This window comes from Mus musculus, chromosome 5 (assembly GCF_000001635.26).
Source record: "Mus musculus strain C57BL/6J chromosome 5, GRCm38.p6 C57BL/6J".
In the NCBI taxonomy this organism is placed as follows: domain Eukaryota; kingdom Metazoa; phylum Chordata; class Mammalia; order Rodentia; family Muridae; genus Mus; species Mus musculus.
The window spans coordinates 129,648,188-129,670,439 of record NC_000071.6 but is presented as its reverse complement, the minus strand read 5'-3'; the positions used below and the strand labels follow the sequence as shown (position 1 = coordinate 129,670,439).

Here is a 22,252-nt window from a genome sequence, read left to right as displayed (position 1 = left end):
ACTTGCAGTGTTAATCAAGGCTGTGGGATGCCAAAAGTGGTCTGCATCCAGGTCCCTTAGACTGAGAACTACCATGGAGACAGACTTCATTCTGTCTTGGCGGGCTTTGGGTGGGGTGCCACCATCACTGGAGACCGTTTCCTATTTGCACCTCCGGTCCAGCTCTTGCCAGCCAGCCTGTTGCCCTCACCACTTGGACTCCCAGGGAGGATTATTCCTAGCCACCTCGGAACCCAAACACTCTCCGGGTCACCGCGGAACCCGGAGACCCGGGAACCCAGATACCCCGGAACGGAAGCCTGCGGAAACCGGAGACCAGAGAACCCGGACACTCTGGAACGGGACACCGCGGAAAAGATCCGTTCCGGAATCGGGACAAGGTGAGTCCGGGCTCGGCCTCCGAGCAGGGAGGTGGTTTTTGTAGATGCAGCGGTGCGGGATCGGCGGCCAGTCCCGGGTCGGGTCGAGTTCTCTAGGGCATCTGTCAGCTCGCGGCGAGGGCCCAAGGCTGGCAGCCCGATGGCGGGATACTGGGGACATCCCGACTCCCCGTGTGCCGGTCCTGCCCGAGAAAAGCCCTGAGCTGGGGTCCGCACCCACTTCTCCCCAGCGGCCTGCACCTTGGACAGTAAATTCCTACGAATTTCCCATGTCTTCACATTAAACTGTCCCCGCGTATCAAACAAATTCTTGTGCTTTTTATATTTCTGCCCCCCCCCGCCCCCGTGCACATCGGGTAGCAATGCAAAAGGACTTGTTTTGTGTTCGTGAACCGTGCGTCTGTGCAGAAAGCACTGGACAGCTATTAATTAGAATCCTAGTAAAACTTTTCACGTCACTCCTTCTCCCTAGGCACGGGCACTTTAGCACGAAAAACCTTTGGGTTGAGCTTTCCCCTGGCTGATTTCAGAGGTGATACATATGCCTTTTTTCTTTTTCTTTTTTCTTTTTTTGGTACTGGATTTCAGTACTTCTGACCTCAAGCGCAGGTACTAGGTGCTACCGGTGCCATGTCCCAGATTAGGAGTTGTTAAGGTCCCTGGGATTCTGTCCTCGGCGGATCTGTGAGCCTGCAGCCTTTAAGGCTGGTTACCAAAGGGATACAGGGACTGTTTTATTTACATATCTTGGCTACTGTAATATTATAACTGTGTCCTCATCTTGGTATATTTACTCTCTATTGTGACTTATGGGTCATACAGTAAGCCAGCTTTAACTTTTTTTTCAAGAGCTTTCACGTTATTTAAAAATTCATATACTCACCTTGCCAATAGTTCCCAAGGACTGCCCCTCCCTGTGTTTATGTTCCCTAGACCCCCCTCCCCCCTTTTGTTTTTTCTTTAATGACAGACATCTCTTCAAGTAGCCCATTCTGGCCTGGAAGTTTCCTTTTTTTTTTGGTTGATGCCTCCTGAGTGCTGGGTTAGCTTTTTGGTAAGAGCTCCCAGTCCTGGGTTTAATCGTTGTTGCAAATAAATGAGAGTCCATGCTTTGACATAGCTCCTGGAAGCATATACTAGAAACACTTCAGGACTGTACAGGGACCTGTGATTTCTAGCTTTTTTACCTCATGACTACTACCCTGTGACTGTGCTTACACGTGTGTGTATAGTTATTCACTGCCTGAGGTCTAGGGAGACTTTTCATCACCTTTGTTTCCAAAAAGTTTGGCAGTTCATATATGGATCCTTTAATGAAAGATTGGGGGGGGGGTCAGTGCCCTGCCCCCCCCCCCAACCAATTCCATGAAGTTTAAGGATGCTCTGTTTGTTCCAACAACAACAACAAAAGCCTGAAGGATTCCAAATGCTCTCTTTTTCTAGTATTCTCTCTTCTTCGGTTTACTGATACCATGGTCAACTCTGTTGTTGTGCGTTCTCTGAAATGATCAGCATGTTAGCATGTACCTGTACACGCTTGTATTTCTAGCCATTGGAATAATGCCCGAGGGACTGAGTTAAGGACCAGCTTGGCCTTCACAGGGAATACCAGGCCACCTAGGTAACATCTTAAGACCCTGTTTCAATAAACACATCAGTCAATTATCTGCGTGCAGCGTGCAGCTGAAATTATATTACTCTGAGTTCTAGTTTGAGGACCTTTCCAGGGCAGGTTTTTTTTTATACTAAGCATGATGAGACTGAAGGGAAATATATTTTACTCTTCGCATTTTTTTTCTTGTCTCTTTAAGTTTAACTTCTCAATGCTACACATATTCAGGAAATGTCAGCTATCACAAAGTGAAAATTGTCCATATGTATGATGGTTAATTGTGGTTGTCAATTTAACTGGCTTTAGACTCAATTCAGACATGAGCTGCTGGGCACAGTTCTGAGCAATTTTCTTGGCTAGCTTATTTGAAGTGGGAAGACATTCTAAATGTGGGTGGTACCTTCCGTTAGTAGCTCAATTCAAAGGAAGTCCTAGAGGAAAGCTTTCCCTTTTGCTCGTTCAGTCTTGCTGATAAGTTCATCTATTCTGTTGTGTCTCTCACTGCTGTTACCACTGCGGCTACATTCCTTTGCTGATACAAGAACCCCATTTCGTTGGGCTTCCAACATGCACTGACATTTAGTGGATCTCCAGGAAGCCTCTAGGCTTTCAGCACAAGGTTAGGACTGCAGAGGCATCCAGCTTTGCAAACTGAGGAAGGAACTGCAGGGTTCTCAGGTCTCTCAGATTGTGAAGACAGCCATTGTCATACTAACCCAGGTTGGATTGTATGTGCTGGCTAGTTTTATGTCGACTTGACACAAGATAAAGTCATCAGAGATGAGGGCACTTCATTTGAGAAACTGCCTCCATTAGATCCTATAGCCACACCTGTAGGACATTCTCATAATTAGCAATTAATTTGGAAGGGCGGCTCAGATCACTTTGGGCAGTACCAACCCTGGGCTGGTGGTCCTGGGTTCTATAAGGAAGCAGGTTGAGTGAGCCATGAGGAGGAAGCCAGTAAGCATCTTTTTTCGTGGCCTTTGCATCAGCTCCTGCCTCCAGGTTCCTGCCCTGACTTCCTTTGATGATGAAAGGTGGTGATGTGGAAGTGTAAGCCACATAAACCCTTTCCTTCCTAAGGTGCTTTTGGTATTGGTGTCTCATCACAGCAATGGTAACCCTAATTATATCTTATATAAACCAACCTAATAAACTCCCTATTTTAACTGTGTATTTAGTTTTTATTTTAACGTGCATAACATATATTTCCACCTATATCTAGCCAGAGAGAGTAAAAGTGAGAGTGAGAGAGAGGGAGCAGGAGATGGCCCCTCTGTGTAGTGTAGCTCTGGCTATCCTGGAACTCCATTTAGTTATCAAACTAGCCTGGAACTCACAGATAACCATCTGCCTCTGATTCCCTCGTGCTGGGTTTAAAGTCATGTACTACCATGCCTGGCATTTTTTTGTACTTTTCTTTAAAATGATTGTTTACAATTAATATAATTATATAATTTCACCTCCTACCCCTCTTGTGTACCCCTTGCTCTCTCTCAGATTCATAGCTTTTATTTAATCCCTTTACAAACACACACACACAAAACTTAAGTCTATATAAATGCTATTTATGTATCTGATCATTTGCTGATGACTTATCAATTGGAGGCTTCTTCCTAACTGAAGGCTGTTTCTCCAGGTCTCAGCAATCCTCACTGGCCCGTGTTCTTTGCCTAGGGCTGGGGCCTGGTGAGATTTTGCCCTTCCGTGTTGGCGCGTCTGTAACTGTGGTCTTTAGGTCTTGACATCTAGCTCCTCAGGCTCCTACCCCATCACCACTGTGATGGACTCGGAGCTTCGGATGCAGGACTTGTGTAGTCCATGTATCAACTGTGGCTGAAACGCTCACATGCTTTCTATATTTTGATCAGTTAGTGTTTTCCTGTAATGGTCTCCATCTGATGCAGAGAAGTTCCCTTGACGACGGGTGAGAACTATATTTATCTGTGAGTGTAGGGGGGTGAATGTTTCCAATGTGGTTAGAAGCTACGCTGGCCCAGGAAAGTGACAGTTGTAGGTTCTCCTCCTAGATTCATGATCTCACTGCCTCTGGGTAGTAGATTAGGTTCCCAGCACCAGGCCTGATGTCCCTCTTGGTTAGAGGCATCAAGTCCAGTTGGAGGTGTTAGTTACCTCCAAGCTATTTTTGTGTGGCTTGTCATGGCATGCTTGCTGCTCACGGTGTCGTGCATAGGCATCCTAGCATGGAGCACTGTTGTCTGCTTTTCTCCTTTGGAAACTTGCATGGCACCGTCTGGTACCTTGAAAGCTAGTCCCTAGGGAGGGCATGTTCAGATCAGGCCCTCTGGGTCCTGTGTCTGAAGTCCACAGTGTGTTCTGCAGAAGGGACCCACGGGCAGTGGCAGTGGCAGTAGCTTATCATGTTTGGGAAGTCTCCAGTGCTCCCTGTAAATCTTATATATGTATATGTGTGTGTGTGTGTGTGTGTGTGTGTGTGTGTGTGTGTGTGTGTGCTGTTGGTTCCGTTTTTCTAGGGAACCCTAACTAAGTTAAGGTCCTTTAAGTTGACAATTTATGTTTCAAGTGTTCTGGGTGATTTCCCAAAAACAAAGTCTCATGGTCACTTCAGAATTAGGGAAGCCACTAAACCAGCGGTTCTCAACCTGTGGGCCACGACCCCTCTGGCAAACTTCTATCTCCAAAATTATTTATATTATGATTTAGAACTAGTAAAATTACAGTTATGAAGTAGCAACAAAAATAATGTTATGGTTGGGGTTCACCACCACATGGAACTCTACTGAAGGGTGGCAGCATTAGGGAGGCTGAGGATCACCGCTACTAATGTAATTTGCGTTAGTTAGCAAAATGATAGTTGAAGTAGAGATGGTGGAGACTCATCTCGTCCCTTGGTACCCAGAGTCTGCAGGTACTTCACTAATGTGTGTGTAATGACAGCATCCGCAAACAAGCTACAGACGTCCCCTGGGGTACTTTATACTTCTCAGAGCACTTGCTGTAATGGAAATACTACATACCTATTAGTTTTTCTGCACAGCTACCGAGCAGTGACAAGAGAAGTGTGTGCTTAGCTCAGGTGTCTTCCCACAGTCTTCTGTCATCTTGTGCTGGGTGAATCTGCAGGTGTAAAACACAGAAGGAGTCACTTAGAGTTTAGGTGTGAAGACACGACAGTGGTTGTAATTGCCTGTTGCTTCTTACACTGTGGTCTTGTGAAGTTAGACAACTTTTTCTTGGTAGTAGTAGGGGTTGAACCTTGGGCATTGCGCTTATGAGACAAGCGCTCTTTCACTGAGCCACATCCCAGACCCAAAGTTATTCTGTGAGATGAAAATATATTAACGTGTAGACTTAGCGTATGCTTTATTCATTTTTGACGTGGCAAGGTAGGATTTTATTATTCTGCCCTGCCTGTTTGATAATGTGCTGTGTAGCATAGGCTAGCCCCAAAGTCATGATCCTCATATTTGACCCTCTTGAGTGCTAGGATCACAGGCACATGCCATAGGCTGTGTGTTTCATCTTCTGATAGAGGTTGAGCATCTTTCCTTAAAATCATAGACTGTGCTGGTGGAGGGTGGTGTGGGGGAAGGCTGGGAATGACTTGTGATATCCTTCCATTCTGATAACTCGGCCTCTGTTTTATCTTACGAAAGCAATTGTCAGTTGTTGAGTTAAGTTGCCTATTTTTAATGTGATTGCTCATTTCCCAGTGCATTGTGATTCTTACTTGTGTTTAAGCTTTGAAATGGATGCACTCAGAAGTCTCCTATTTCTTCCTTTGATTTTTATTCTTTGTGTGTGTGTGCGCACATGCACTGTGTATTCATATTCACGAGTGACTGTAGGTATAGGTGTGCACGCACATATGATGGTGTGTGTAGAGGCCAAGTGCTGGTGTCAGGTGTCTTTCTCAATTGTTTCTGTATTAAGGCAGAAGCTCTCACTTGAACCCAGAATGTTCTGATTTGTCAAATCCAGCCAGCCACCTTGCCCCAGTGATTCCTGCTCCATCTCCTGAGATCTGGGATTCCAAGGAGGCCTCTAGGCTCTCTGGGCATTTCCATGAATGCTGAGCAGTAATGTTTGCCCACCGAGCCATCTCCCTTCCTTAAGTCCCCTGTTTTGACTCGTATGAATTCTTGGCACTTGGTTTCTGTTCTCAAGGCCGTCACCAGCTCTGAACTGTGACTCTTATGGGCTCTCATGCAGCTCTGTAGCTTCTGTGTGCATGGTGGAAACAGGAATTTAAGTTATTTCATCCATGTGCTTACTTGCCACAGACCACCCCAGTCAGGTATGGGGGGTCCCTGGAATGAGGGTCCCCAAAGCGAGGTGGGTAAGGATTCAGCGGTGACAAACAGAGACAAACACAGAGGCAGTTTGAATCTGAGTGTATTCTGCAGCTCTCAAGCAGGGGATTCTATACATTAAAATCCAAACATTATATCTCTTAGAAACTATATCCAGTGAAACAATCACAAATACCAACAAAAAAATCATTTGGCACAGTAAAGCACAAAAAAATCATCCAAGCATTACAACTCTGACACCATGTATTCAATGAATCACAAACAGAACAGGTAACATCACTATAAATCACCAAAATATAACAATTCTAAAAGGATATATTCAGTGGGCGCTGTCGTCCAAGGCTAGTGGCATATTTCCAGGAGCAGGTTAATAAATCTTTAACGGTCAGTGCTCTTAACTGCTGAACTAACTCTCTAGCTCCATGGTCAATTATAATTTAAACTATTTTAATTCTTTCTAATTAAGGCTTTCTTTACCATATACCAAATCCACCTCCGATGACACGTGCAGTCATATGAAATTTTATTGTTGGGAAAGTTTTTATCATAATAGTTTTGTAAAGAGTAAAGAGAGTAAAGCGTTGGTTTCCCCGGGGATAAGGTCATGTTAGTGACCCCATCTCTAGGGATGGTTTCTTAACCATTATTGTCGCATAAGATCTTGGCCTAGACTACCAGGAATGTGTAAATAAGAAAAGGAATAAGAGAAAACAAAACAGATAGACTGCCATGAGAACTACGGCTCAATATTTTTTCTCTGGTGAAGAGTTCCACAGCCAGTTCCAGGAGGCCTCCTTCTTTTGAGGTCAATCATCTCAGTCTGTGGAACTTGTCACCCAGATCCTACTGGAGATGGTGTGGCACTTACTCAGCAGTACTTACTGAAAAATCTGTGGTTCTAGAACAAAGATTCATGGTGACATCTATGTAGACGTGGCCTGTAATTGGCTCACTTTTTGTGCTTTCCCAGGATAAAGGTATTCTCGTTAGCTGTAGCGAGTCAGCTATGTCAGGCTTCGGGATCCAATAGCCTCAACTTCAGTGGAGTTTAAACATCCACAGTATGCATCCAATAGCCATGAGGCTGCAGCTCATCATTGCGGGTAGCAGGGAGAAGAGCTGCTTTTAAAACTCAGAAGACATGAACAGATGATTTCCACGGGCAACCCTAGTCTCTCTGGGGTGGTTGTGGGGTATGTGTAAAAGGAATTATCAACAGACCAACCCCAACAGGTATTCGGACGTATCTGGAGAGAGAATACTGAAAATCAGTGGGCAGTGTCTGCCAGACACTCACATCTGTGCTCTCCCACAGCTGTCTCAGTCCACAGCTCTGGACAGAGACAACTAGAGTGTATGCATTTATCCGTTTTTACTTCAATCTGGAATTCCCATCGCTTCTCTGGAGACCTTTTAGTCAAATCCACTAAAGTTAGCTAGTGTCCATCTGGGAAACTTATTTTCTGGTGTTGTGTTGACTATTCTGTGTCTTTTACCTTTCTATATAACGTTAGAATCCTGTTTTTCTTTTGTCCTAAAGCTTACTTTTTTCCCCCACTGCATCTAATTTGTGTCTGCTTGTGTGTGTGCACACTTGTGTGTTTGTGTGTATGTGTGTGTACAAATGGAGCTGTGCAACATGCTTGTGGAGGTCAGAGGATACCTCGTGGCAGTTGGTTTTCTCCTTCCGCCAGGTGGGTCCTTGGGATAGAACTCAAGCTGTCTGCCTTGGTCAGAAGTACCTTTACTCCCTGTAGGGAGCGGGAAGCACTGAGCTATTCTCCAGCTCCACAGTACGGCTCTCTAGTCAGAACACGAGTGTCCTGGTTAGGTGGTTTTGTTTTTGTTTTTTTTGCCAACTTGGCATAAACTCGAGTCATCTGAGGAGGGCATAGCAGTTGAGAAAATGCCCCCATCAGACTGGCCTGTGGATAAGCATGTGGTGCATTCTCTTGATTGATGATTGATGTGAAAGGACCCAGTCCACTGTGGGGGATGCTGCCCCAGTACCCCACACCCTCCCTGCGACTTTCATGTCACAAATATTACACCATCCCTCCTCTGTTGAAGCTTCACCAGCCTTCATCAGCCCTGGTCTAGCTTCCTGACCTTCAGAAACACCCCCAAGTGAAGAATACAGATCTAACAGTTCAAAGCTAGGATAGCGTACTCGGGAGAGCATGTGACATTTGTCTTTCTGGTCCCCCAGTGAATTTCATTGTCCTTCACAGCTGAATAAAACCCCACTGTGTGTATCGCATCTTCACTGTTGCTCGTCAGCTGATGGACAGCTAGGTTGGCTGATGGACAGCTAGGTTGGCTCCATTTCCCAGCTGTTAGGGGGAGAGCAACCATGATTATGGATAAGCAAGTATCTCTGTGGTAGATGGAGCCCGCTGGGTTTATGCCGGGACATGTGATGGTCTGTCTTTAGCTTTCTGAGAGTTCCAGTTTACACTTCGCATCAGCAGTGACGAGTCTCCTTTCCTACATCCTCATCATCCTTTGTTGCCATGTTCTCTTGATGCTACCCATTCCGACTGTGTGGAGACGGGACCTGAAAGTACTTCACATTTGCATATCCCCGATGGCTGAGGATGCCGAACCATTTTAAACGTACTTCTTGGCTATTCACATTTCTTCTTTTGAGGATCCTCTGCTCGGTTCCTCATCCGATTTTTTTGATTAGGTCATATGTTTTCTTTTTGTTTAGTTCTCTGTGCTAACCACTTATGTTTCAGGAGCTGTTGTCATTCAAGGATGTGTCCGTTGGTTTCTCTCCAGAAGAGCAGGGAATGCCTAGACCCTGCTCGGTGGAATTTGTATAGAAATGTGATGGTGGAGAATTCAGAAACCTTGTCTTCCTGGCTGAGGATCTCTGTCTACAGAATTCTTAATAGCCTCTTAACAGCTGATTTCCTATGATTGGGGGTCACCACAGCAATGAAGAACTGTATTAAAGGGTCACATTGTTAGGAAGGTTGAGAACCACTGCACTAAGTCAGTGGTAACTTCAGAAACGTGCTAGCATGAAGCATTGTGCCTGTATCTTTCAGTCCATCTCCCCTTCTGCCTCGACAGTCAACTGTACAAGCAAAGCTTATCGTCTCCAAGTTGAAAATTCCTCACATAGATTCTAATGTCTATGTCAGGGAATAATTGTGGAAACCATTTCCTGAAATCTCCCCTCAGATCTCTTTGTCCCAGCACAGTATGGTCAGAGAATCGTTATTCCTTATTAGGAGACTCTTAACTGAATACCATTCTCTGTTTGTAATAAACAGGTCTTGCTGTGTGTAAGCCCTACCTGGTCACGCTGCTGGAGCAGAAACAAGAGCTTTGGGATGTGAAGGGACAGGAGTCAGGAATCATGTCCCCAGGTAGGTGGGAATGGATCGGAAAACACAGGAAGATGCCTGGCTTTCAGTTGTGGGCAGGGAAGCTCTATCTCAGAGAAGACGATTGTTCAGGAGCCCCTGGAGCTGGAGTCACAGACGGTTGGAAGCTGCCATGTGGATGCTGGCAACTGAACCCAGGCTCTCCCTCTGGAAGAGCTACTCATGCTTGAAACTGTGAGCTATCTCTCTGGCCCTAGCTATGTAACCTTCAAGTGCACAAGTAATGAATTAAAACAGCAGTAATGCAAAGTCTATCATCTGCTCCTGTCTCTGTGGGCCAGGGCCATCCAGATAATACAGCCGTGCATGGCATGGAGGTCATTACTGTCCGTCCTTCACATAGGTTTTTGTTTGCTGTGTTCTGTAGGGTCTTATGTTTATCTGCTTAGGACTTCAGGGCTTAGGCTGGAGGGAATTCTCTGTGTTGAGAACAAGTCCTGCTTTTGCAGAGGACCCAAATTTGATTCTCAACGCTCAGTTTGGGGGAGGGGCTCCGCTGCTCCCTTGGGGCCTCTGCAGGTGCATGCACACACACCCTCCTGTCCTGCAGTTACCTGCCAGCCCTCACACACCTCCCTCACACAGGCCTTAGTCCTCCCTTTTCTCTCCTAAGAGAGCAGACGGATGTCAGAAGCTGTCTATATTTTGGGGGTGACCATGGAATGTTGTTTTCAGAAAAGAGGAGCTATGGCTAATGACAAAAATAAAAAGACTCCCCTCAGGTGGCCTTAGTGATGTTCTCACTGGGGCACTGCTGGGGATTTGTCACAAAGGCAGTTGACGGTTATCTTTCGTTAGTTTCATGTTCCTTCAGGGCAGTGGAGAGGCTCCTCTGCCTGCTCTTCTGCCATCCGGAGGACACGTCCTCTTGGCATGGTTTTGATGTTAGATTTAGAAGTAAGTCACCTTAGTGTGGCAGCTGAGGCGACTGGTTATTTTGATTTCCTGCAGCTGTTTCTTCTCATTGTCTGTAGGCTTTTCACTAGAGCAGGACAAAACAAAACAAAACAAAACATAAACAAAAACAGCAAAACCTCCCCCAAAACCATTTATTCAAAAATATGATAGGGAGAAGATATGGGAATTATTATCTTGACAGCTTGCATTAAAGAAAGACAGGAATGTACCAAAGCCTTCAGATATCCTCGCCACAAAATTGTTCCCACGGGGGCAAAAGCCTACAGATGCCAGGAGTGTGGCAAAGGCTTTGTAATAGCTCAACTCTTAGTCAACACCAGGGAGTTCATACAGGAGAGATGCCCTACAAATATGCATTTCACAGCATGGGACAGCCCTGCACAACAAAAAGCCCATTGCCAACAGAGGTCAAGAGCATACAGCATCCCAGAAAATCAGTTAAGAGACTATATATGTTTGATTAAATAGCCACATCGCATCTGGTAATATAAGTTTCCTTTTAAATGAAGTTTGAGTAATTCTTAAAATGTTCCACGCTTTAATTAGGAACTTGAACAGTTGAAATGTAGCTGGACTGAATTTTGAGGCCAGTGTTCCTTTAGAAGGAGACTGGAGCATGAAGAACACGTTTGGAGGTGCAATTTGAGGGCCTCATTGCTCGGCTGCCAGCATTGGTTTTCTCTGCACCACAACACACAGCTGATCACACACAGAAAGTGTTGTTGTTGTTGTTTTGGGGTTTGTGGTGGTTTGAATATGTGTGGCCCAGGGAGTGGCACTATTAGGAGGTGTGGCCTTGTTCAAATAGGTGTGCCCTTGTTGGAAGAAGTGTGTCTGAGCAGATGGGCTTTGAGACCCTCCTCCTGAGTCTTTCTGGTTGCAAGGCAGTCTAATGTTTGTCTTTGGGACAAGACATAGAACTCTCAGCTCCTCCAGCATCAGGTCTGCCTGGGTGCTGCCATGCTTCCTGCCGTGATGATAATGAACTGAGCCTCTGAACTTGTAACCCAGTCCCAATTAAATGTCCTTTATAAGAGTTGGCCTTAGTCATGGTGTCTATTCACAGCAGTAAAACCCTATAAGACAGGGTTACTGGGTTGTTTTATTTTGTTTTGTTTTTTTTGCCATTGATTTGTTTTGAGAAAAGGTCTCACTGTAGCCCAGGCCATCCTGGCACTTGGTATGGCGCCCTGCACACCTTGAACTTGCCTTGATCTTTCTGCTTCACCCTCCTCTGTGCTGAGCTTATAGCTCCCACACTCAGTTAACCCCCTAATCCATTCTTTTCACATCCGCATCCACATGCAGACCCTTGGAGAATCCAGCATGTGTGTGATGATATAGGACATTCACGAGGCTGGGAAATAACGCACAGGAGAGAAAATGCTGTTAGTCTAATGAAATTCATAGTTTTAGCCATGAAATCGTACGTCTTCTTTTCTCCCCAGAGAATCTTTCTGACTGTAACAACTCTGTAAAAGACTTTGATCAACACCCAGAACTTACCATCCGGCAATGTGTGCACAGAGAGAAGCCGTACAAGCAGGAAGAATGTGATGACTCAGCTTGCGATCAGCATCTCAGGGTGCATAAAGGAGGCATGCCCTATGAATGCAAAGACTGTGGGAAAGCCTTTAAATACCGCTCGGTCCTCTACCAACACCGCATCATTCACACGGCCGCAAGACCCTACAAATGTAAAGAGTGCGGCAAAGCTTTCAAGAGAAGTAGAAACCTCGCTCAGCACCAGGTGACACACAAGAGGGAGAAACCACACAAGTGTGAAGAGTGCGGCAGAGCCTTTTCTGCACTTTCTGTCCTTACTCAACACCGCATCACCCACACCGGAGAGAAGCCCTTCAAGTGTAAAGAGTGCGGCAGAGCCTTTAAATATAACTCGACCCTTACTCAGCATGAAGTCATTCATACTGAAGCCAAACCCTACAGATGTCAGGAATGTGGCAAAGCCTTCAAGAGGAGCCACACGCTCAGTCAACACCAGGTAATTCATAAAGGGGAGAAACCGCACAAGTGTGACGAGTGTGGCAGGGCCTTCAGTAAGCACTCGTCTCTTACACAACACCAGGTCATCCACACCGGAGAAAAGCCCTATCAGTGCAGAGAGTGCGGGAAAGCGTTCAGGTATCAATCAACCCTTACCCGACACCACATTGTTCACACCGGCGCCAAACCCTACAAATGCCCAGAGTGCGACAAGGCCTTCAATAACAGTTCGACCCTCAGTCGGCACCAGATAATCCACACAGGAGAGAAGCCCTACAAGTGTCAGGAGTGCGGCCGGGCCTTCTACTGCTCCTCCTTCTTGATCCAGCATATGAAGATCCACTTCGAGGAGATGCCCTACAGGTGCAGAGAGTGTGGCAAGCCCTTCAGGCTCTCCTCCCAGCTTATCCGACACCAGAGAATCCACACCGGGGAGGAGCCCTACATATGCAGAGAGTGTGGCAAGACCTTCAAGTATCAGTCAAACCTCACCCGCCACCAGATACTTCATACCGGCGCCAAGCCCTACAAATGCCCAGAGTGCGGCAAGGCCTTCAATAACAGTTCCACCCTCACCCGGCACCAGATAATCCACACAGGAGAGAAGCCCTACAAGTGTCAGGAGTGCAGCAAGGCCTTCTACTGCTCCTCCTACTTGATCCAGCATATGAAGATCCACTTTGAAGAGATTCCCTATAGATGCAAAGAATGTGGTAAACCGTTCAAGTGTTCTTCACAGCTTATCCGACACCAGAGAATCCACAGCGGGGAGAAACCCTATATATGTAAGGAGTGCGGCAAGGCCTTCAACTGTACTTCATACCTTACTAAGCACCAGAGGATCCATACCGGGGAGAAACCCTACGTGTGTCAGGAGTGTGGCAAGGCCTTCAACTGTTCTTCCTATCTCTCTAAACATCAGAGGATTCACATTGGAGACAGACTCTATAAATGTAAAGAGTGTGGCAAAGCCTACTACTTCTCCTCACAGCTGAACCGACATCAGAGGATCCATACCGGGGAGAAACCCTATGTGTGCCAGGAGTGTGGCAAGGCCTTCAATTGTTCTTCATACCTTACTAAGCACCAGCGCATCCATATTGTAGAAAAACCGTATGTGTGTAAAGAGTGCAGCAAAGCCTTTAGCTGCTCCTCATACCTGACTAAACACCAGAGGATCCATGCTGGAGACAGGCTATACAAATGCACAGAGTGTGGCAAAGCCTACTGCTTCTCCTCACAGCTGAACCGACATCAGAGGATCCACACCAGAGAGAGACCCTATAGATGTAAGGAATGTGGCAAGGCCTTTATTACTTCCTCCTGCCTTAAACGACACCAGGAAACTCACACTCTCCAGACACCAAACAGTGTATAGAATTTGTGTATATGTGTATGTGTATAATAAGCAAAGCCTTACTAGGAAGACAGTTGTTACCGAGTGTTTCATAAAAGGGAAAAAACCCTGTTCTTGCACTTAGTGTCTTTAACAACTGCTGAACCTTCCATTTGCACCAAAAAGGCCCATCTATGAGGGGAGACGATACAGGTGTAAGGAGTCTGGCAAGACCTTTAAGTCGTGTGTGGTACTGTTTCAGAGTGTGTACTGAACATCCCATAGTTGAAAACTGTTACAGATGTGAGAACATGGCCTGGCCTTTGATCACAGCTTTTCTTTTTTCTTTTTTTTTTTTAAGATTTATTTATTTATTTATTCTGTGTATGTGAGTACACTGTAGCTGTACAGATGGTTGTGAGCCTTCATGTGGTTGTTGGGAATTGAATTTAGGACTTCTGCTCGCTCTGGTTGGCCCTGCTCCCTCGGTCTCTGCTCGCTCTGGCCCAAAGGTTTATTTATTATTATACATAAGTACACTGTAGCTGTCTTCAGACACACCACAAGAGGGCATCAGATCTCATTACAGGTGATTGTGAGCCACCATGTGGTTGCTGGGATTTGAACACAGGACCTTCGGAAGAACAGTCAGTGCTCTTATCCCCTGAGCCATCTCAACAGCCCGATCACTGCTCTTCTTTATTGGACAGTAGCAAATTCATATTGGGAAGAGTATTGTCCTATGTCTAACCCTCAGAACAGTCCAACACTATACTACAAATTCCCTCATAAAATGAAAAGATTGACATTTCACTAATACCTCAACAAATCTTTTTATTACAGACAGGATCTCTGTAATAGCCCTAGAACTCACTCTGTAGACCAGGCTAGCCTCAGACTCACAGAGATCTGCCTGCCTCTGTGTCCAGAGCACTGGGACTAAAGACATGCACCCCCAGGCCCAGCCCATACCTCAAAACTTGGTGTATACAAAAAATTATCGTTGGGCAGAAATCTTACAAATATGTAGAATGTGGCAAAATTTTGAACTGCTGCTTATCATTAATAAATGGGTGGAAAGACTATATCACAGGTGTCAGAGTGATTTGAACTCATCTTTGAAAGGATGGAATTTGTTTTACATCCAAATTTACTAAGTAACCTCACTTTAAAAACTATACAAAGCTCAGCCCTCAGGCCATCTCAGCAGAAAAATAATCCTGCTTTCTGAGAAGTTTTAAACCGTTCTTTTTCTAGAGAGCATAGAATTGATTTTGAAGAACTGTGTATTATGTATAGACTTTATTTTAGTACATACATGGAGTGAATGGTTCTTCACTTGTTATCTCTGGTATGTGTTGTTTGACATGTTATTTTGTCACAGAGATCAAACCGCCTTACCGTAGCATGTACATACAGATCTTAGTAATATATTGTTGAGAAATACTGAGTGATTGGTAGTTCTTGTTCCCAATGTCTTTATCCCTCAAACAGATGTATAGATTTGGAGATTTTTTTTGTGTATGTGATATTTTAATCCACCCTTTTTGCACTTAACCCAGAAATTACAAAGGATGTGAAAGTATAATAAAGTGTTCTAGCTTTCTGAAGCTCAAGTCATTTATACATTTGGTTTTTTGTCACATGGTTTTTATGCACACATCACCCCTTTGGATATATACAATGAACACCGAATTGTTGGTATTCGTTTGTGTTGACTGTGACGTAAAATCCCATGGCAAACCTTAGGAGTGAAAGTACAAAAGTTCTCTCTGCTCGTGGGTAATGATTAAAAATTAAAGGAAAGTTAAAAACCAAAAATCACTTTAAGGGAGCTGATATTTATGGCGAGGTAGAAAGCTTTTGTTTGGGGGAATAAAGTCTATTTTGTCTAAATGGAACACATTGAAACAGCCTCATGGTTCTTTGTTTAGCATAGTGACTTCCTGGTTCTCTGTCTGTTAACCAGGAAGGGCATATGTAAGAGTTAAAGTTTATGGCTGTGTTTATGTGGCTATTTGTTGATCATGGTTGTCCTCTGAGCCAATCAACTGCAAACTCCAGTAGTTGAGCTTGCAAAGCGTCAGCCCAACTGGGTTTGTTGGCTGACCATCCATAGGAGGAGTGTGGGGAAGGTCATGGGACCCTCATCTGAGTTTACAGTACTCCATTCTGCTTCTTATATGGAGTTTTGCCCTAATTGCATACAGCCTAGAGGAGGGGATACGTCATAGGTCAGAACGATGACTGGGAGGAGGGACTTCATCTGTGTTGCTGTGGGAAAGCCATTATACTTTCTGCCTAAAAACTTTCTGGTGCAACCTTTTGTAGCGGGAAACACCCACACTATAAGTAACCCCTTACCTATGTTCCATAAGGAAGACCACTACTGTTTCCTCTAGAGTGAACTTGGGTGGACTCATACCTTTGATAGTCGTTGGGACTTTATGAGAAGGGATATCCAACCACCAGAAGGAATGTTAGTAGCTGGCAGAATATAAAAAGACCAGGGATGCTTTTGGGAAGAACAGTGGTGGTGTGCCTGATAGGGGCAACAAGACAACCAGAGTGAAGTTGTGTGTGTGTGTGTGTGTGTGTGTGTGTGTGTGTGTGTGTGTGTGTGTGTGAGAAATTGACATAGTGGCTTGCCTCTACAGGTCGTGGGGTATAGTGGCGGGACATGAAGAGTGCAGAGGGTAGTGAGACATGTAACTAAGGGAGACTCCCTGGACTGGAACAGTCAGTGGGGAAGTTCCAGGATGGTAGTCTTCCTGTAGGTGGTGTGGAGTTGCACACCTGCTTGATGGATGGGGTCCTGCCTGATGTTTGGAGAAACTTTAAGAGCAATTGAAGGATAAGAGCAGTCTTGGCTGGTTTTATGTCAATTTGACACTAGCTAGTGGTCAGTTGGAGAGAGGGAACCTCAGTTGAGAAAACATCCCCACTAGATTGGCCTTTTCTTGATTGATGTTTGATGTAGGAGGAAATAGCACACTGGTAGTGCTACCACCGCTGGGATGGTGGTCCTAGGTACTATAAGGAAGCAGGCTGAGCAAGCCAGGAAGCATCACTCTTCCATGCATGGCCTCTGGATCGATGCCTGTGCTCATCCCACCGGTGTGTATAAATGATGGCTTCCAACCTTTCTGGTAGATTTTAGAAAGTTGCTTTTGGCTTCTGTATCTGCTGCTTTCAGCAAATAAGCCACACGCATTATCTGTGTCAGGGGCTTAGGAGAGTACATACCTTAAAAGTTACAGCGATGCATTTAGCTTGTATTGTAAATGTTGATTATATAGGCAATCCAAGGCAAGTAGAGGTGAGCCTTACACTTTTCTCTTACAGGCAGGTGAAGCCAGCACTTTGAGTACATGGTTGGCTAGCAGTCTGGCTGTGAGGTCCAGCAAAAGTTCGAGCCTCTAAGAATGTAAACTACTTTCAGAATATTGCATTGCCACAGTCTCCAAGAACACTGCCAGTTCCAGCTTTCAGCTTGGGTGGACTCCTCGCCACTTTGACTACAATTGAACCTGTTTTCCTATGTTTTCTAGGATCAGAAAACTCCTTAGGCTCGTTCCTTTCACAGACTGGAGCTGGGTGATATCCCTGAGGGCCCTCTTCCTGCTTCCTGTCTGTCAGATGCAGAGCAACTTATTTCTAGCGATCTGAACCCCTCTCTCTCTCTCTCTCTCTCTCTCTCTCTCTCTCTCTCTCTCTCTCTCTCTCTCCTTTCGGCACAGGGTTTCTCTCTGTAGCCCTGGCTGTCGTGGAACTCACTCTGTAAACCAGGCTGGCCTTGAACTCAGAAATCTGTCTGCCTCTGCCTCCCAAGTGCTGGGATTAAAGGCGTGCGCCTCTATTGCCTGGCGATCCAAATCTCTTTAATGGTCACTGCCTCTTTTTTTGCACATGGCTTCACTGCACTCTGAAGCTCTTTAATGGTCACTGCCTCTTTTTTTGCACATGGCTTCACTGCACTCTGAAGCTCCCCCACCCTCCCTTCTTTTCCAAGATGCATTTTGTATTCCTTTCGGCCCACTTGCTGCTCTTTGTCATTGTAGACTTGTACAAGAGTAACAGTAATGACCACATCACAGAGTCATGGGTCTTGAAATTTCCTCTGCAAAAGATATTGGGCCATTCCTCTCATACAAATGGACGCCAGCCCAATAGAGTCCTCACTCCCTGCCCTGCAATGGCATGAGCTGGGTCTCCACTGTCAGCTTTATAATCAGCACTTCAGTCTTCCAGGCAAACTGGTAAGTTCTTCATACAGCATTCAACGGATTTTGTAATCCAAAGTTCTAAAGTCTTCCACATTCCTTCAAACAAAACAAATCAAACAAACAAGACCAAGTTCTTCATAACAACAACGTGGTGTAATCTGACGTCAGAGCATTGTAATGACACAGTGAAACTTTATCATTTACAATGGAGTATTGTAATTCCTCATTTCAATTTTGTGCCTGTACCAGTTTGAATAGGAATGGGGTTTGACAATCATCCATTGGCTAGAGCACTAGGTCCCCAATGAAGGAGCTAGAGAAAGTACCCAAGGAGCTGAGTTTGAAGCCCCATAGGAGGAACATCAATATGAACTAACCAGGACCCCCAGAGCTCCTTGAAACTAAACCACCAATCAAAGAAAACACATGGTTGGATTTGTGGCTCTAGCTGTATATGTAGCGGAGGATGGCCTAGTCGGTCATCAGTGAGAGGAGAGGCCCTAGGTCCTGTGAAGGTTCTATACCCCAGTGTAGGGGAATGCCAGGACCAGGAATGGGAGTAGGTGGGGAGCAGGGGGAGGGGGAGGGGATAGGGGATTTGGGATTTTTGGAGGGGAAACTAGGAAAGGGGATAACATTTGAAATGTAAATAAAGAAAATATCTAATTAAAAAGAAAGAAAAAAAACAAGAAAAAAAGGAATGGTGTTTGAATGCTTGGCCATGCAGAGTGGCACTATTAGGAGGTGTGTGGTCTTGTTGGAGGAAGTTTGTCACCGTGGGGGTGGGCTCTGAGGTCTCCTATGCTCAGACTCCACCCTGTGCGGAAAAGAGTCTCCTCCTGGCTGCCTTCAAGTCAAGATGTAGAGCTCTCAGCTCCTGCTCCAGCACCATGCTGCCTGTATGCCTCCGTGCTTCCTGCCATGATGATAATGGACTAAACCTCTGAACTGTAAGCCAGCCTCACTTAAATGTTTTCCTTTATAAGAGTTGCTGTGGTTGGTCATGGTGCCTCTTTATCAACAATAAAACCCTAAGACAGTGGAACGTTAGTAACAAAGAGAATTGTCACTTGAAAGAGGAACATGAAAATGTGACCTTATGACGTCACACCACTAGTGGAACATTGGGATGTCAAAAGTCAAAGAATTTCACAGTGGGTCACTGTAACAGTGGAAAATTTGCCTTCACAATGGAAAACTGTCAGGTCGCAATGCAACACTGAGATGTTATGGTTCAATGTGGTGATTGCACAGGGGAATCGTGTAGTGTCAATGATTCTTTGTAGTGGCATAACTCAGAATTTTGATATTAGAGTTGAGCATTTGCATAACAGTGATGGAGCGTTGTGGTGTTACCACATAGCTTTATTATGGAACAAAAATCCAGTGATGTCACAATGGAATGCTGTGATGTCACAATGGAATGTTGTGATGTCACAATGGAATGTTGTGATGTCACAAGGTAGCAACCCGGTGATGTCAAATTTCAACATGTTTTCATGGTGAAAAGGAGCAATGTGAAGCCACAATTCAGAATGATAATGTCACCATGCAGCATTGATTTTCTTTTGGGAGTGGAGGTTAGTTTTTTGAGACAGGGTTTCTCTGTGTAGCCCTGGCTGTCCTGGAATTCACTCTGTAGACCAGACTGGCCTCAAACTCAGAGATCCACCTGCCTCTACCTCCTGAGCACTGGGATTAAAGGTGTGCACCATCACTGTCGGCTATAATGCAGCTTTATTAGGTCATAGTGGGATACTATGTCACCATGTCACAAAACAGCATTTTGATGGGACAAGGTGGAGGAAGAAACGGAAGGGCAAGACAGCTTGACTGTAAAGTCAGGTTTACTTGGGAATAGACCTGGGTCTTTCTCATCAATTCGAGAGTACAAACTCCTCTTTCAGGCTGGGGTTTTGTCATGGCTGGGGAGTGTGATGGTCAAAAGGGTGGGGGTCCAGTTCAGCCAGGTAGAATGTACAGGAATAGACTTAGTGGTGTTTGGCTTAAGGGCATTGACTTTGGGAAGATGAAACTGTTAGTCACAGGAAAGGGTGATGTTCAAGCTGGACAAGCGTTTACAGGGGTGGGGGTGCTATTCTGGCTGGAGTGGAAGTGACTCTAAGTCGTGTTCTTGTTCTCTCACATGTGAACTGTGTGATGGCCCAAAGGGCATTTTCCTGGCATGATGAGACATTGTGATCAAATATAGCATTGTGATATTTACAATTCAACACCGTGTCATCAAGATTCAGCATCATGATGGCACAATATAGCATCACAAAGCCACAATTCAGTACTACATTAGCACAAATGGTTATTGCAGTGTCAAAATTCAGCATTGTGAAGTCATAATGGGGCTTTGGAAATCTAAGACCAGGGACATTCTGCTACCTGGTCTTGCATACATTATACTGAAGGACTCTGTCATTTCACGGAATGTTGTCACATACAAATGAGAATTGCAATGAAAAACACTTTAAAACACCTTGATGCTTCCCAACATGTTGTGTCCGGCCAGCAGACCACAACCTGGGTTCTAGCCTGGAAAGGCATTTTGGAAACCTGGAAGAGAAGAGGGGCTAGGTAGCGAGAGAAAAGAATGTAGCCAAGACAGTTACTCTGATCAAGGCTCAAATTTTATTGTTGCGACACTAGTTATGAAGGAAGGGGGAGGGGACCCGATTCCCGCCGAATAATCTCTGGTCCAGTAGAAAGGTGTACGTGTGTGGCTCCGCAGGTTCCAACAGTGGGCGTGGCAGAACGAATGAGCAGGAAGCTCCACCCCTGAGCAAGCAGGTTTCAGGCTAGGGGAGGGGAGACTACATCTCCTCCCTTTTATTAACAAAATTTAAAAAAAGAAAACGCTGGCCTGAGGGGGGAAAATTATCTGTGCTCAATAGTTCTGCCTGGAATCTAGGGCTAAAGAAAAAACTTGCTTTCATGGGATTCCTTAACTTTTCTTATGGTAAACTGTATAAGGCTAAGACTGTCCTTTCTTATCTTAGTGAACAACTAACTGAAAAGCCTGGAGCTGTAGGCTCTGACTTTATAATGCTAATTAGTACTTGGTAGGTAACTTTCTAGTTGAATTTTAAGTAGGGCGTTGGAACTCTGGCTAAGTTTGACTGAACAAATGTGAAATACACTATAATAACACTAAGTTGATATTTTTCCGCTTTTTTGGATGATAGGTGGGAAACAGGGAGAAGGAGTTCGACCGGCTCTTGTAGTACAAGGCCAATTGGCTTTTTTATTTGGGTGGGAGGCAGTGAAGGGCTTGCCCTTTCAATAGTACGTCTCCAATCTCTCTCCCCCCTATTGATTAAGTTAAATAAGGCAACGCTTAACTGAGGTGATCAAATGATTTTCTCATCCGTAGATGAGTGGGCTTTTAACCTTGGCTTGGGTGGACATGGACCCGATTCCTCCCGTGGGTATTGATAAGACCCACACATGTGGCTCTGGGTATCTTTTGGGGAGGCGAGGCAGAGCCGGAAAATATTTTTGATTTTTAACCAAAATATGATACCAACCTCTTTTAAACCGGGTTTATCTCACAGGAAACTCAGAAATGGTCAAGCCGGACCTCCCCTTGCAGTACCTCTGCACCAAGCGATGCCCATACTGAATTTGTACAATCACAAACCAGTATGCACAGTTCTGAGTGCTGTGCAGCTCCTAAAGGAGAATTATCAACCTCAGAATTAGCAAAGCCTAAGCAAGAATTATGTCGTTAGTAACACCACGATTTGTGGCTAAAATAGGAGCTGGAAGTCGTTTCTCCTCATCCCTGTTTTTTCCACAGCCTAAGGACACCTTGCAGTAACAGCAAGGGTGAAAAGCCAGAGGTCAGCTAAGGGACTAAGCCTGTCTATCAAAATAAAAACCAATCTTTATTAATATAGAAATATCTACTTTTCTAGCCCTCTTGGTAAACCTAATTTTTAACTCAGACTGAAAGCCACATGCTGGAAATGTCCTTGGAAAGGAGATAACAGCAGCCACCTGTGTGCTCTAGGGGCGCGGGGATGCACATCCGCTGGTCCGCCTCGAGAATGTTGATTTACCTGCTTGAAA

At 45.1% G+C, this 22,252-nt stretch overlaps 1 protein-coding gene across 1 annotated transcript; it reads left to right on the top strand.

Moving 5' to 3' along the window:
* Positions 1-351: 351 nt before the first annotated feature.
* On the top strand, positions 352-15,845 carry Zfp11 (zinc finger protein 11). Its single transcript, NM_172462.4, has 3 exons — positions 352-380; positions 9,575-9,670; positions 12,055-15,845. Exons 2-3 carry the CDS (start codon positions 9,661-9,663, stop codon positions 13,986-13,988), a joined length of 1,944 nt encoding a protein of 647 aa, NP_766050.1. The 5' UTR covers positions 352-380; positions 9,575-9,660; the 3' UTR covers positions 13,989-15,845.
* The last annotated feature ends 6,407 nt before the right edge of the window (positions 15,846-22,252 follow it).